This window comes from Mytilus galloprovincialis, chromosome 13, assembly GCF_965363235.1.
Source record: "Mytilus galloprovincialis chromosome 13, xbMytGall1.hap1.1, whole genome shotgun sequence".
Classification (NCBI taxonomy): domain Eukaryota; kingdom Metazoa; phylum Mollusca; class Bivalvia; order Mytilida; family Mytilidae; genus Mytilus; species Mytilus galloprovincialis.
In genome coordinates this window covers 49,851,099-49,865,298 of record NC_134850.1, presented here as the reverse complement: position 1 = coordinate 49,865,298, position 14,200 = coordinate 49,851,099, and the positions used below count along the sequence as shown (strand labels likewise).

Genomic DNA, 14,200 nt, shown 5'->3' with positions numbered 1-14,200 from the left:
TTTAAAAAGTAAAATCACAAAAATTCTGAACTCCGAGGAAAATTCAATACGGAAAATCTCTAATCAAACGGCAAAATCAAAAGTTTAAACACATCAAACGAATGGATAACATCTGTCATATTCCTGACATGGTACAGGCATTTTCTTATGTAGAAAATAATGGATAAAACCTGGTTTTAAGTTATTAAATATATTGTTTGTTTATTCTTTGGGTGAGCTGAAAAAATAAAGAGATCCATTTTGCCCTCTTTTTGAAAAGGGTTCAGTGTTATTAAGGAGTGTGACTCTCTTTTCAAACCCTTCATCCTTTTGTCAAACCTTTGTATCAACAGTTGTTCCTAAACAACTTGACAGAGTTTTTTTTAAATTTTCACAGAATCAAACATGATTTTCTTTTGCAACTTCCGGTATTTGTTTTGGGTACGAATTCTTTCTAGGGTTATCAAATAAACAAATGGACTTTGACCTTGCTTTGTTTGAGGTAATCTTTTTTTTATCCGCAACTATTATTTTATTAATTTTTCTCAAAGCCTGGACTTAACAATGTTTTATTTGGAAAGGACGCCTTAGAATTCCGCTAATTTAATGAAAAATTTACAGAATCTTTACCATATTATGCCATTGTGAACCAATGTTTTTTGCTTTTGGTTTTAATTATTTCTATGGTTCCCATTTTAAAAACACGGAATTTGTCATTCTTTACGTGTCTAAAGGAATGGCTACTTTTCTGATATCAACGTACAGTTACAATAGGGGTCTGTCTTCATAGACATATAACAACTGACTTGAACCTGAAATCTCTCCAGCTTTTAATACACCAAAGGAGAAGTGTCCCCTTATAGTACCTTTAGAAATATGGTTGCCTTTACTTTAGTATACCTTTTAAAGACCCCAACAGAGATTTTTTCTTGAAATAACTTGTTCGTTTAAATGTTTAACCCGAGTAATAAACATATATGTACAAAACAGATTCTACTGGTACTAACGTACTAAACTATTCCGATTAATCAGATGCTGTACGATGATACACTAGAAAAAAACGGAAGTGGTTACTGCATTATTACTGCGCAATGCAAACCATTACACATTTTAACTTAAGTTGTATGCTCAGTATGCTATTTTGTATTTAATTACGTACGTAGTTTTAACATTGTTTTCCGTCGTTTTGAAAATAATAAGTTTTCAATAAGTATTCTTTTTAATCGCAATTGAGCATAGAAATAGACATCCCTTGGGCCGGTATTATTCGCTTTAAATATGAACACAAATGAAAAGAATAGCAAGAAATTGCACAAAAAGTTCCCTTACCATTAGATTAAAAATGCTTTTCACTTTAAAAATGCATAACAATTCTTAACATTTAATATGTAATTGCTATGTGCATAGAATCAAAACTGACTAATAATAATGAATAAAATCATTTCATATGGGCTATACAAACAACCATTAATATTTCATTTGCCGTTTTCAAACTTCGTGTCTTGTCTTATTCTAATTTAAATACATATAGCTATTTTCATCTTAATTATTTAACATGTACAATGTGGAGAGATAAGATTGATCTATTATTGATACAAAGAAATATCTCGTGTTAAACTAGTCTTATTTATAACAGAAATAGAAAAAGAACATTTGTGTAATAATTTACTTTTTGTATGTTCCGTTTTTAACTCATTTCTTTTCTAAATGCTTAAACATATGGGATTTATATATGTTGGTAGGTTTCTTGGAACAACTCCGAAAAGTTCCAATCTGTTTGAATTGTTATGCAATTTGACAGAACATATCAGCGTAGCCAAAAACCTGGAACGTCTAAATCCAAAGGTAGGAACTTTTATTGTTTTATAAAATGAAGCAGAAAATCCTGTAGTTTCTTATTAAAAATGTTTTGCAGAATTATACAATTTAAAATTCATCATATTTATGTTAGTATTGAGTACATATTAACAAAAATCGCCAACAAATGTTGTTATTGAAATCTAAATTCATGAAGCCAGAAAAATGATAAATGAGGACCGTAATTTATGTAACATCAACCTAGTGTTTTACTAGATCGCAAGAAGTCTCTCCAATAATAAAAAATAAAAAAACATTGCAAATTATTGTTTAGGTTAATTGCAATATTATGTGGTTAATATTAGGAAGTCTTAACTCTTCAAACAACTGGTTCTATTCAAAATATTGAGTACTTCAGCGTCAGTGTATATTGTTAAAACTGAATAATTAAATGAATTAATTTCAATTTTAATTGTGTGAATTAAATGAATATGATAGCTATGTATCTTAGTTCAATAGTTATCTGGACAACACCAATTGCAGTTAAAATTTGAATTTTATTTTACTTGGAATAGAGTTATGAATTATGCATGTAAATTATAGGTTCTTTTTTTTTAGAGCATTGAAGACGCTTTGGCTATTTTTCAACAGACTTTAGCAGGAACAACAATATCCGAACATAATATAAGGGGAAGAACACAATCCGAACAGGATATTGCAGGAACAACAGAACCTGGAAAAATGAACATCACCAGTCCTTTAGTCCTAATACTGGATTCTCTTGATCAATTGGACCCTTCCTACAATGCAAGAGGAATGAGATGGTTACCACCATTTATAGGCAATCCTCATGTTAAAGTTATAGTATCAACATTAGAAGATCAAAAGTATGAAGCATTTCCTAATCTCAAGGTATAACAAAATCTTCTTAGGTTTAACATAAAAACCATTGTTAAGAAATAGGATTTTGTATTATTAGGATTGAAATACAACATTATGATACTTATTTACACCACTAGGTCGTTGACACTTTTGTAGATGTTTCGTCCCCTAGGATATCACTAGTCAGTACTTCGAATATTGACATGGAATATTAATTATATGGTCATTTTAATAAATTTTTGTTTGCAAAAGTATGAGTTTATCGAAATACTAAGGATTGTATTATCCCATGCATATATTACCTTAACCGTATTTGGCATGACTCTTTGGAGTTTTGGGTCTTCAATATTCTTCAACTTTGTACTTGATCGGCTTACTAACTATTTTGATTTGAGCGTCGCTGATGATGAGTCTTATGTAGACGAAATGCGCGTCTGGCGTATTAAATTACAAGCCTAGTACCTTTGATGACTATTTACATCAATTACTCAATGCCACTGTTCGTGGAGGTTTCATATCACCAGCTCAGTAGTCAGCACTTCAGTGTTTATGGTGTTAAAGAACTCGGGTATAATTTGAAAGAAGGAAAATCAGAAAAAAAAGCGGTTGCCTGATTTGATCCTGTATTATCAACCCCCCACCCCCAAAAGAAAAAAATATTAAAAAAATAGACAGACAGCTTTCAGAATAAAACAGAATACAGTGCGCTTTAAACGCAGTGACCAATCCTCACCTTACTATTCTGTTGTAATAAAACAGCATATCACATGTTTTGCCTTAAAATCGTAAGAGATACATAATTTACTTTTGAATCGCCTACAATACTAAACTCATCAACTCTTAATAATCAAAAATGTATTATCTACAAATCTTAGACAAAGCCACGGATTTTTAACTAGGGCTATGCCCTCAGAAATAATATAAGTGTGAAAAAACACAACATCGCAAGGGAAATGGAATCATCGCTAGTCTTTAGCAAGGGTGCAACAACTGGTATCACTAGTCTTTAGCAAAGGTGCAACAACATGAATTGCATTTTGTAGACGAAACGCACGTTCTGGCGTACATTCTAAATTTAGTCCTTGTATCTATGATGAGTTTATTTACAGCCACTGGGTCGATGCCACTGCTGGTGGAGATTTATTTCCCCGAGGGTATCACAAGCCCAGTAGTCAGCACTTTTTGTGCTGACATAAATTGTCATTGATGTGGTTATATTTATAAATTTACTGTTTACAAATGTTTGAAATTTTTGAAATACTAAGGCTTTTCTACCTCAGGTATAGATTACCTTGGCTGTATTTGGCAAAACTTTTAGGAATTTTGGTCCTCAATGCTCTTCAACTTCGTACTTTATTTGGCATTTTTAACTTTTTGGGATTCGAGCGTCACTGATGAGACTTTTGTAGACGAAACGCGCGTCTGCGTACTAAATTATAATCCTTGTACCTTTGATAACTAATTATATTATGTGATTTGTTTATAGAGTATTTATGTGCCATTTTGTTTTGCTTTGTAGAAACGCGCGTCTGGCGTATATTCAAAATTTAGTCCTGGTATCTATGATGAGTTTATTTACTAATAGTGCATAATTCCATGTTGTTTCAATAAAAAGTGAACATTACGATACAAATCATGGCAAAGATAAATAAAGGCAACAGTAGTATACCGCTGTTCAAACTCATAAATCCATGGACAAAAAACAAAATCGGGGTAACAAAGTAAATCTGAGGGAAACGCATTAAATATAAGAGAACAACGACACAACACTACAATGTAACACACACAGAAACGGACCTAGCATCAGACAAAATCGCACGAGAAAAACAAATATAACATCAAGTCCACTGAGAAGCTTTTAAGTAACAAAGATTCAGATACAATGGAACAGGACACTGATCGTGTGATTTATAAAGCAAATTTCCCTGTTCTTGAAATATTAAAGAGTTACCAAGACAATTTCATATATCAAAATTATATTTTGAATGATGTCAATAGTGCCACAAAAGACACTTTTCTTGTCAGAATATGAGTGTGAACATATCGAATCTGTACCTTCAATCATGGCATCATTTGTATATAAATCTAACTAATAACTAATTATGTCAATACGCTTCTGTTTTTTTAGATACGGGCGGATGCGAATAGATAAGATATGTTTCATATATTGAAAAATGAATGTAAAATTATTTTACCTGCTTCGCTGATATTTCAGTTAGCACCTGTCTTAAATTATACAGCATATGTTTTCTGTATTCAGAGTAAAGTTCCAGCTGAAGGTTTTATTCCTGTGGCAACTATCCCCAGAGCTGATGTGAAATTAATTTTGAATCACTGGTTGAAAAGGAAACAACGAAGATTGACGCAAGAACAGGGAAATTTGCTTTATAAATCATACGATCAGTGTCCTGTTCCATTGTATCTGAATCTCTGTTTCTTAAAAGCTTCTCAGTGGACTTCTTATATGGATGTTTCAAGCATTCAGTTGTATCAGACCGTGAGGGAAGCTATTAATGGTCTGTTTGCTAAACTTGAGAAACTTCATGGATATGATTTCGTATCTAAAACTTTAGGATATCTAACTGCAGGTAACATGTTTAGAAAATAATATTAAAATTGAAATGATTGAATAGGAAACTTTTATATAGGGGTTGCTGCTCACAAGGAAGCTATTAAACCAAGAGTTCCAAATGGTGGAGTTGAAATCATCCCTTCGTGAATTTTATGGACGCCATCACGAGTTGGTTGACCGTTATAGAATAACTGTTTCACAAATGATATCAGATATGTTCCTTACGTCGTAACTACAATCCCCTTCTCTTTCATGAATGTGACTTACCGAATTAGACTATTTACGGGATTTGTTATCACATAAACAACCCAACGGGTGCCACATGTGGAGCAGGATCTGCTTACCCTTCTGGAGCACCTGAGATCATCCCTAGTTTTTTGGTGGGGTTCGTGTTGTTTATTCTTTAGTTTTCTACGTTGTGTCATGTGTGCTGCTGTTTGTTTGTCTTTTTCATTTTTAGCCATGGCGTTGTCAGTTTGTTTTAGATTGATGAGTTTGACTGTCCCTTTGGTATCTTTCATCCCTCTTTTAAATGAAGATATCAAAGAGACCTTCATGTTCAATAGTTGAAGATAATCTGAAAAAGGGCAAATTTTAAACCAAACAGCAACAAAATACAATTAACAGTTTACACTTTACATGAAAGAAACTAAAAACTGAGCGACCCAGCCTTTAAAAATAAACCAGGGGTGATAATATATTTAGTATGTATAGTAAACTTTACAAATATTGATAAAATTTAGTAAACAAAACTTGATGTCATAATGTAACATTTTTGTTAGAATTGTCTTTAAACAATTTGTTGTTGCTAAGTTAGAAACTTTTTTTGGCCGGATCCTCTTCGAATTTGAATAAGATGTTTTCTTTTTGCCGGATCCTCTTCAAATTTGAATAAGGTGTTTTCACATTAACATTTGTAATGAAAAAATAGAAATATCAGAAATAGAGAAACATACTTTTGTGGAGAGTGACTTGTAATCTTCTTGTTGACATTTTGATAATATTAAAGAGTTACCATTATTGCATCATAAAACGTATTTGCTGGCCTAGATATGTCAATATTTAAGTTTATATAACGTATAGTTTGTTTTTATACCCTGCCTTAATTGAATAGGAGCATTTTGTGTTTTGTCTGTCCATTTATTCGTCAATCCTGCATAAGGTTTATGTACTTGTCGAGGTAGTTTATGATAAAGTTGCCATCACCTCGTCTTTAACACATGTTAATCATGATTAAATCTACCTAAATTTTATGCCAAATTAAGGTTTACTCTTAAATTTCACATTTAGAGAGTAGGATAGTGTAAGCAAGTCATCTTATCCCAGAATGCATATTGTCGTTTATTTATCAACTGGTAGCTAAATACAAACAAAGACTTAAAAAAAAGGAAAGCCTTAATATATTCGTACAATGATTGATTCTAGGTGGTTATATTTTTTTGTGTAACTCATTTTTAGCAGTATCCTAACAACTAAGAATCATATTTTTAAATGAGCAAATAATTGATCATTACACAGCAAAAGTGGGATTGACTGAAACAGAATTAGAAGACATATTGGCTTGTGATGATGATGTGCTAAACGATGTGTATGAATATTGGACACCACCTATCAGAAGACTTCCCCCATTACTACTGGTGCGACTTCGACATGATCTACAACAATATTTAGGTTTGTGTTACATGATCTAAAACAATATTAAGGGTTGTGTTACATGATTTAAAACAATGTTCACGTGTGTGTAACATGATCTACAACAATTCTCAGGTTTGTGTAAAAAGGTCGTCAACGCTATTCACGTGTGTGTAACATGATCTACACCTCTATGTACGTGTGTGTTACATGATATATACCAATATGTACAGGTATGTAACTAAAAATATATCTTCTTGTGTGTAACATGATCTACAACAACTAATAGGCTTGTGTTGCAATGTCTACAACAATATTTACGTGTGTGTAAAATGATCTACAACAATACTCAGGTTTGTGTAACAAGGTCGTCATCGATACCTAGGTGTGTGTAACATGATCAACAACAATAATTAGGTTTATGTTACATAATCTACAACAATACTTAGGTATACGTGTGTGTAACATGATCTTCAACAAAAGGTAAGTGTTACAATGTCTTCAGCAATATTAACGTGTGTGTTACATGATCTACAACAATTCTTAGGTTTGTTTTGTATAACAAGGTCTTTAACATTATTTATGAGTGCTTAACATGATCTTCAACACTATTGAGGTTTGACGAAACAAAACAAGCAACAAGACTCACCTTTGGTTAACATGATCTACAACACAATAAAGGCTTGTATTACATAATCTACAATTATATTTAGGTTTGTGAAACATTATCTACAATTATACTCAGGTTTGGATAACATGATCTACAACAATACTCAAGTTGTAGTAACATGATCAACAACGATACTTAGGTTTGTGTTAAATGATCTACAACGATACAAAGGTTTGTGTTACATTATCTACAACGATATTCAGGTTGGTGTAACATGATTACAACGATACTCAGTTTTGTGGAACATGATCTACAACGATACTCAGGTTGGTGAAACATGATTTACAAAGATACTCAGTTTTGTGTAACATGATCTACAGTGATACTAAGGTTTTTGTAAAATGATCAACAACGATACTCAGGTTTGTGTATCATGAATTACAACCATACTAAGGTTTGTGTTTGATGATTTACAATAACACGCAGGTGTGTGTAACATGATCTACAGCGATACTCAGGTCTGTGTAACGTGATCTACAGTGATACTCAGGTTTATGTAACATGATCTACAACGATACTCAGGTTTGTGTAACAAGATCTACAGCGATACTCGGGTTTGTGTAACATGATTTACAACGATACTCAGTTTTCTGTAACATGATCTACAACGATACTCGGGTTTGTGTAACATGATTCACAACGATACTCAGTTTTATGTAACATGATCTACAACGATACTCAGGTTTGTATAACATGATTAACAACGAGACTGAGGTCTGTGTAATATAATCTTCAATGATACTCTGGTTTGTGTAACTTGATCTTCAAAGATACTTAGGTTTATGTAACATGAATCACAACGATACGCAGGTTTGTGTTACATGACCTACAACGATACTCAGTTTTTTGTTACGTGATTGACAGCGATACCAAGGTTTCTGTCACATGATTCACAGCGATACCCAGGTTTCTCTTGCATGATTCACAACGATACTCAGTTTTGTGAAACATGATCTACAACGATACTCAGGTTAATAAACATGATTTACAACGATTCTCAGGTTTGTGTAATATAATCTTCAATGATACTCAGGTTTATGTAACATGATCTACAACGATACTCGGGTTTGTGTAATATGATCTACAGCGATACTCAGGTTTGTGTAATATGATCTACAACGATATCCAGGTTTCTGTTACATGATCTACAGAGATACTCAGGTTTCTGTTACATGATTCACAACGATACTCAGATTTGTGCAACATGATCTACAGTGATACTCAGGTTTGTTTAACATGATTTACAACGATACTCCGGTTTGTGTATCATGATTTACAACGATACTCAGATTTCTATTACATGATTAACAACGATATTCAGATTTCTATTACATGATTAGCAACGATACTCAGATTTCTATTACATGATTAACAACGATACTCAGGTTTCTGTTACATGATTCACAACGATACTCAGGTTTCTGTTACATGATTCACAACGATACTCAGTTTTGTGTAACATGATCTACAACGATACTCAGTTTAGTGTAACATGATTTGCAACGATACTCAGGTTTGTATAACATGATCTTCAACGATACTCAGTTTAGTGTAACATGATTTACAACGATACTCAGGTTTGTATAACATGATTAACAACGATACCAAGGTTTGTGTAACATGATCTACAGTGATACTCAGGTTTGTGTAACATGATCTACAGCGATACGTAGGTTTGTGTTACATGATCTATAGTAGATTTGACGGTGGCAACTCCTCAACTACAGTACTGTTATTCCGATTCAAATGCATTACAAAATGAAAAAATACGATAAAACTTTTAAAAAATGTGTCAATTTGTCAAATAAAAAAAAAAATCTGCGACACTTCATGAATGATTTTGGCTCAAAGACGTCATAGTTAAACGTGACGTCATACATGAAAACTTACAAACTGGAGGTTATTACGTTACCTGTACGCTTCAAATTCGGATAAAATTACATTAAAACGGCGAATTCGAGGTAGGTGTTGTTCGATTATATAGTAGTACTCGAACATTTGTTGATTCATCAATTCAAAATGGCTGGTCCCTCTTTAGTTACGCCTGGTCAACTGTGGATTTGACGGCAACTTTTAGCCAATGAAAAAAATTGTTATATCCAAATTGCATTAGAATACATGATTAACAACGATACCAAGTTTTGTGTAACATGATCTACAACGATAATCAGGTTTGTGTAACATGATTTTCAACGATATCAGTTTTGTGTAACATGATCTACATTGATACTCAGGTTTGTGTGATATGATTTACAACGATATTCAGTTTTGTGTAATATGATCTTCAAAGATACTCAGGTTTATATTCCATGATTAACAACGATACCAAGGTTTGTGTAAAATAATCTACAACGATATTCAGGTTTCTGTTACATGATTCACAACGATACTCAGTTTAGTGTAATATTATCTACAACGATATTCAGGTGTGTGTAATATGATCTTCCATACTATTTAGGTTTGTGTTATATGTTCTGATGATGATGTGAGTAAAAAAAAAATGTAACACGATATCAGCTGTATCGAATTTATTTCGTAATGGGTCTTCTTTTATTTATATGCCTATCAATTGCTTTTGTATTTAACTGAGTTTAACTATGAAAATGTTTTACAAGGTAAAAGTTGAAGCATTTCGTTGAAAACTAGCATAACATATGGATTTTTAAGCTATTCACTGTTATTAATCTCGGATATTTATAATTTATTATTCATAAGCACTTCACTCTCATCTTAAGGTTAAATTTTTTTCCCGGTAGGTATTTGGCTACTAGTTTAATCTATGCTTAACTACGTTTTCGTTAAATGTGATAGTTTTGACCCTTAAATCTTTTATATTTTATGTCTCTATTCTCATTTGGATATTTACAGTTGATATCTTTTATGTTTGATTGTGTCATCATACTTGTTTATACGTTGGTTGTTTACTTTATGTTACATGGTACAGATCTGATGAGTTTAACCTACTTCAAAAGAGTTTTAAATTTGTGTTCTTTTATTGTGGTGTAACGCCACTGTTCCAGGTTAGAGGGAGTGTTTAGATCCACCAAATACATTTAACATCCACTTCAAACTTTGAACACAAGTTTATTATGGTGTGATCTTTCTTAATCATATGCCAAACTATGATTCTGACCCGTAATTTCATGTTTCACTGAACTTGGAAAATGATATTGACAGCAGAGCATCGTGGCCTGTGAACATCTTTTGTTATTTTTTCTCTCGCTTTTTGATGATTGTTAATATTCTATTAGAACACCTTTCTTAAGTTCAAAGCTATTCTAGTTTTAGGAAAATCTGTCAGTATAGTACTTTATAAACTTGTAAATACAATATTGAATATGCATTCTTATAATAGCCCTTATGTGACTTATTGTAAATACAATACATATTACTCTTATAGCTTTTGTCATAAAGCTGGAGGTTTTGCATGCCACTAAACCAGGTTCAACCCACCATTTGTCTTAAAATGGCCTGTAACAAGTCAGCAATATGACTTTTGAACACAGGTTTACTACTGCTGCCTTTATTTATGCGACTAATTGTAAAACCAATATTGAATATGTATTCCTGTTAGAGCTTTTATGTGACTAATTGTAAATATAATATTGAAATATTGAATATGTATTCCTGTAATAGCTTAAATGGGTCTTTCTTACAGTTGAGAGAGGAGCAGATGGTGCTACTGTTATCTACTGGTACCATAGACAGTTTATTGAGGCAGCACAGGATAGATACTGTAAAGGAGAAACCAGTGTAACAAACCTTCATACTGCTTTGGCAGACTACTTTTTAGGAACTTGGGCCAATGGTACTTATATTTATCATCTGTTTTCAATATCAGATCAAATAAGTTTATTTCTTGTGAAGTTAATGTAAAATTATATGCAATTGATGTTTGGTTCCATGAATGCAAGTTCTCTTTCGGGTGAATTTGCATCATTTAGGTGCATCCTAGCTTTGTCATACTTTCATTTTCCTGGAGTTTTCCAATTTGTCTCGATATAACAAATGAATATGAGACATATACCTGTTGTTTCTACAGTTGAAGGTGATACAGTTTGCGATTAAGTAAGTTTAGTTGGACAACAAATGAAAAGCCAATGATATTTTCCCTTGTATAAACTTTGAAGTAGCACATCTAATCTGCACTCAGATTATTCGATCTAGCCAAAAAGTCAAGGTCTACAGTTTTGCACAACTTGCGTAGTTTTTTACACCACTTGTTATAGATGAGTAATATGCATTTATGAAGTAATGATATCAATGATATGGTCTTTTGTTTTATATAAATTTACAGTTTTCAAAACTCTGAATTATTCGAAAAACTAAGGATTTTCTTACCAAAGGCATAGATTACCTTAGCCGTATTGGGCATGCCATTTTAGAATTTTTGGTTCTCATGGCTCTTAAACTTTGTACTTGTTTTGTCTTTTAAAATATTTCTATTCGAGTGTCACTTATGAGTCCTTTGTAGACGAAACGCGCATCTAGCGTATACAAATATAAGCCTGGTATCATTGATAAGAATTTACAAACACTGGGATGATGTCATTGCTGGTGGAAAATAAGAAGGTAATATAATTATTAATTTACAGTTTGCAAAACTATGAATTATTCGAGAAAAGAACTAAGGATTTCCTTACCCTTGGCTTAGATTATCTTAGCCTTGATTCGAGCTTCACTAATGAGTCTAATGTAGACGAAACGGGCGTCTGGCGTATACAAATATAAGTCTGGTATACCTTTGGTAATTGATAACATAAAGATAATTCAGTGTTTATTTGAAATGAACTATTATTTTAGATTTTTGCACAGTTATCAAAGTTTCTTATTATACACATTCAGTTTCTGACGTACCACTAGTAGTAAGACAATTTTTATTTGGTATGCAGTGTTTACATTTCTCATTTCCATGGAAATTACTTGTACTTTATACATTGCAATATTTTTAAAATTGAGAACGGAAATGTGGAATGTGTCAAAGAGACAACAACCTGACCAAATACAAAACAACAGCAGAGGGCACCAACAGGTCTTCAATGTAGCGAGAAATTCTCGCACCCGGAGGCGTCCTTCAGCTGGAACCTAAACAAATATATACAAGTCCTGTGATAATGAACGCCATACTAATTTCCAAATTGTACACAAGAAACTAAAATTAAAATATTACAAGACTAACAAAGGCCAGAGGCTCCTGACTTGGGACAGGCGCAAAAATGCGGCGGGGTTAAACATGTTTGTGAGATCTCAACCCTCCCCCTATACCTCTAACCAATGTAGAAAAGTAAACGTTTATATTTGGTTTACATGGAATGATAAAATTAAGTTATTTTATTTCTTTTATGTGGATAAACTTTCATTTTTTTCATATCAGGCAATAAAAAGCCGTATGTGAACAGAAGCAATGAGACTGGATTAGCTGACAGATATGTCGTTGCCCAGCCAATCAAATATGGCGATACATACAATTTACGGAAGCTGAACAACCTTCCGTACCATCTTGCTATGTCTAAAAGGGTTACACAATTGAAGGATGAATGTCTAATGAACTTACCATTTATAAATACTAAATTAGAATGTTCTTCTGTAAGGTAAACACAATTATTTAGAAATATAAAATTCATAAACCGACCATCAGGGTATTTCTTTAAAAGACAATAACAATCAAAACCAAGGAGTTAAAAAGAACCATAAAAGTTTAAATAAATAGGAAACAACACGAACTCTACCAAAACTGGGAGTGGAGTCAGGTGCTCATGAAGGGTAAGCATTTTCTGCAACATATACGGCACCCGTCGTGTTATTCTATGTAAAATGACATGTTGATATTGATGGGACCAAGTTTATCATTTCAAATCTGAAGTAAAACCTTGGACATATGTAAACAAAGTAGGTTCTATGCACTTAAACATGTTAAAGGAATAATAAAAACATATATGTCTGAAAAGAAAAATCATTAGAAGTACATTTGTTAATCAGAAAAAAACCAACATGTTAATGGTTACGGACACTACACACTGGTTACCTTTCCAACAATTTTCGAAAAGTAACATACTAATGAACTCCTTCGGTGTGAATTTTTATTTGACTTTGTATGATTTTTCACAAAGTTTTAATAGCAACTGTCATCCTTGATGTAAGACATACACACATCATTCTAGTATTTTAAATACACCTGTCCTTAATCAGGAGCCTGTTGTTCAGTGGTTGTCGTGTAATTCATATGTGTTTTCGTATCTTTTTTTTTTTTTATATAAGTTATGTTATACCGTTGGTTTTCTCATTTAATTGTTAAAGGGCACTAGCTGTCTAGTTAAAAAAAATCTTGTTTTTGTGTGTTTCAAACCCTAATGAAAGTATAATAATGAAAAACTAATCTGCTTAATGCAACCAATTTGGCACAGTTTGTTCAATATAAGCTAAACAAAATTGCTGATTAATCATTTGTTTGCAAGCGAATAATTCGACATTATTTACAGATGTATTCACGCGATCTTCAATTTGACCCATGTTACGCACGAGCTAAGCGAGTTTAGTTATATATAAAAGATAAAGAATATCAACATTGAAAAGTGAAACAAAAAGCCTTAGAATACTTGTTAAAAAGATGATTTACATATGTTTTTAATCTATGACATCAAATCGAACAGACAAATACAAATCGTCTT

The 14,200-nt window shown here is 32.5% G+C and overlaps 1 protein-coding gene across 1 annotated transcript in view; it reads left to right on the top strand.

Annotated features, from left to right (window-relative positions):
* The window catches only part of LOC143057264 (NACHT and WD repeat domain-containing protein 2-like), an 84,635-nt gene that overhangs the window by 20,715 nt on the left and 49,720 nt on the right, over positions 1–14,200 (top strand). Inside the window, exons 10-15 of the mRNA XM_076230543.1 lie at positions 1,722–1,824; positions 2,395–2,688; positions 4,919–5,246; positions 6,749–6,901; positions 11,191–11,340; positions 12,907–13,123. Coding sequence (XP_076086658.1) covers positions 1,722–1,824; positions 2,395–2,688; positions 4,919–5,246; positions 6,749–6,901; positions 11,191–11,340; positions 12,907–13,123 — 1,245 coding nt within the window. The remainder of the gene's footprint in view (positions 1–1,721; positions 1,825–2,394; positions 2,689–4,918; positions 5,247–6,748; positions 6,902–11,190; positions 11,341–12,906; positions 13,124–14,200) is intronic.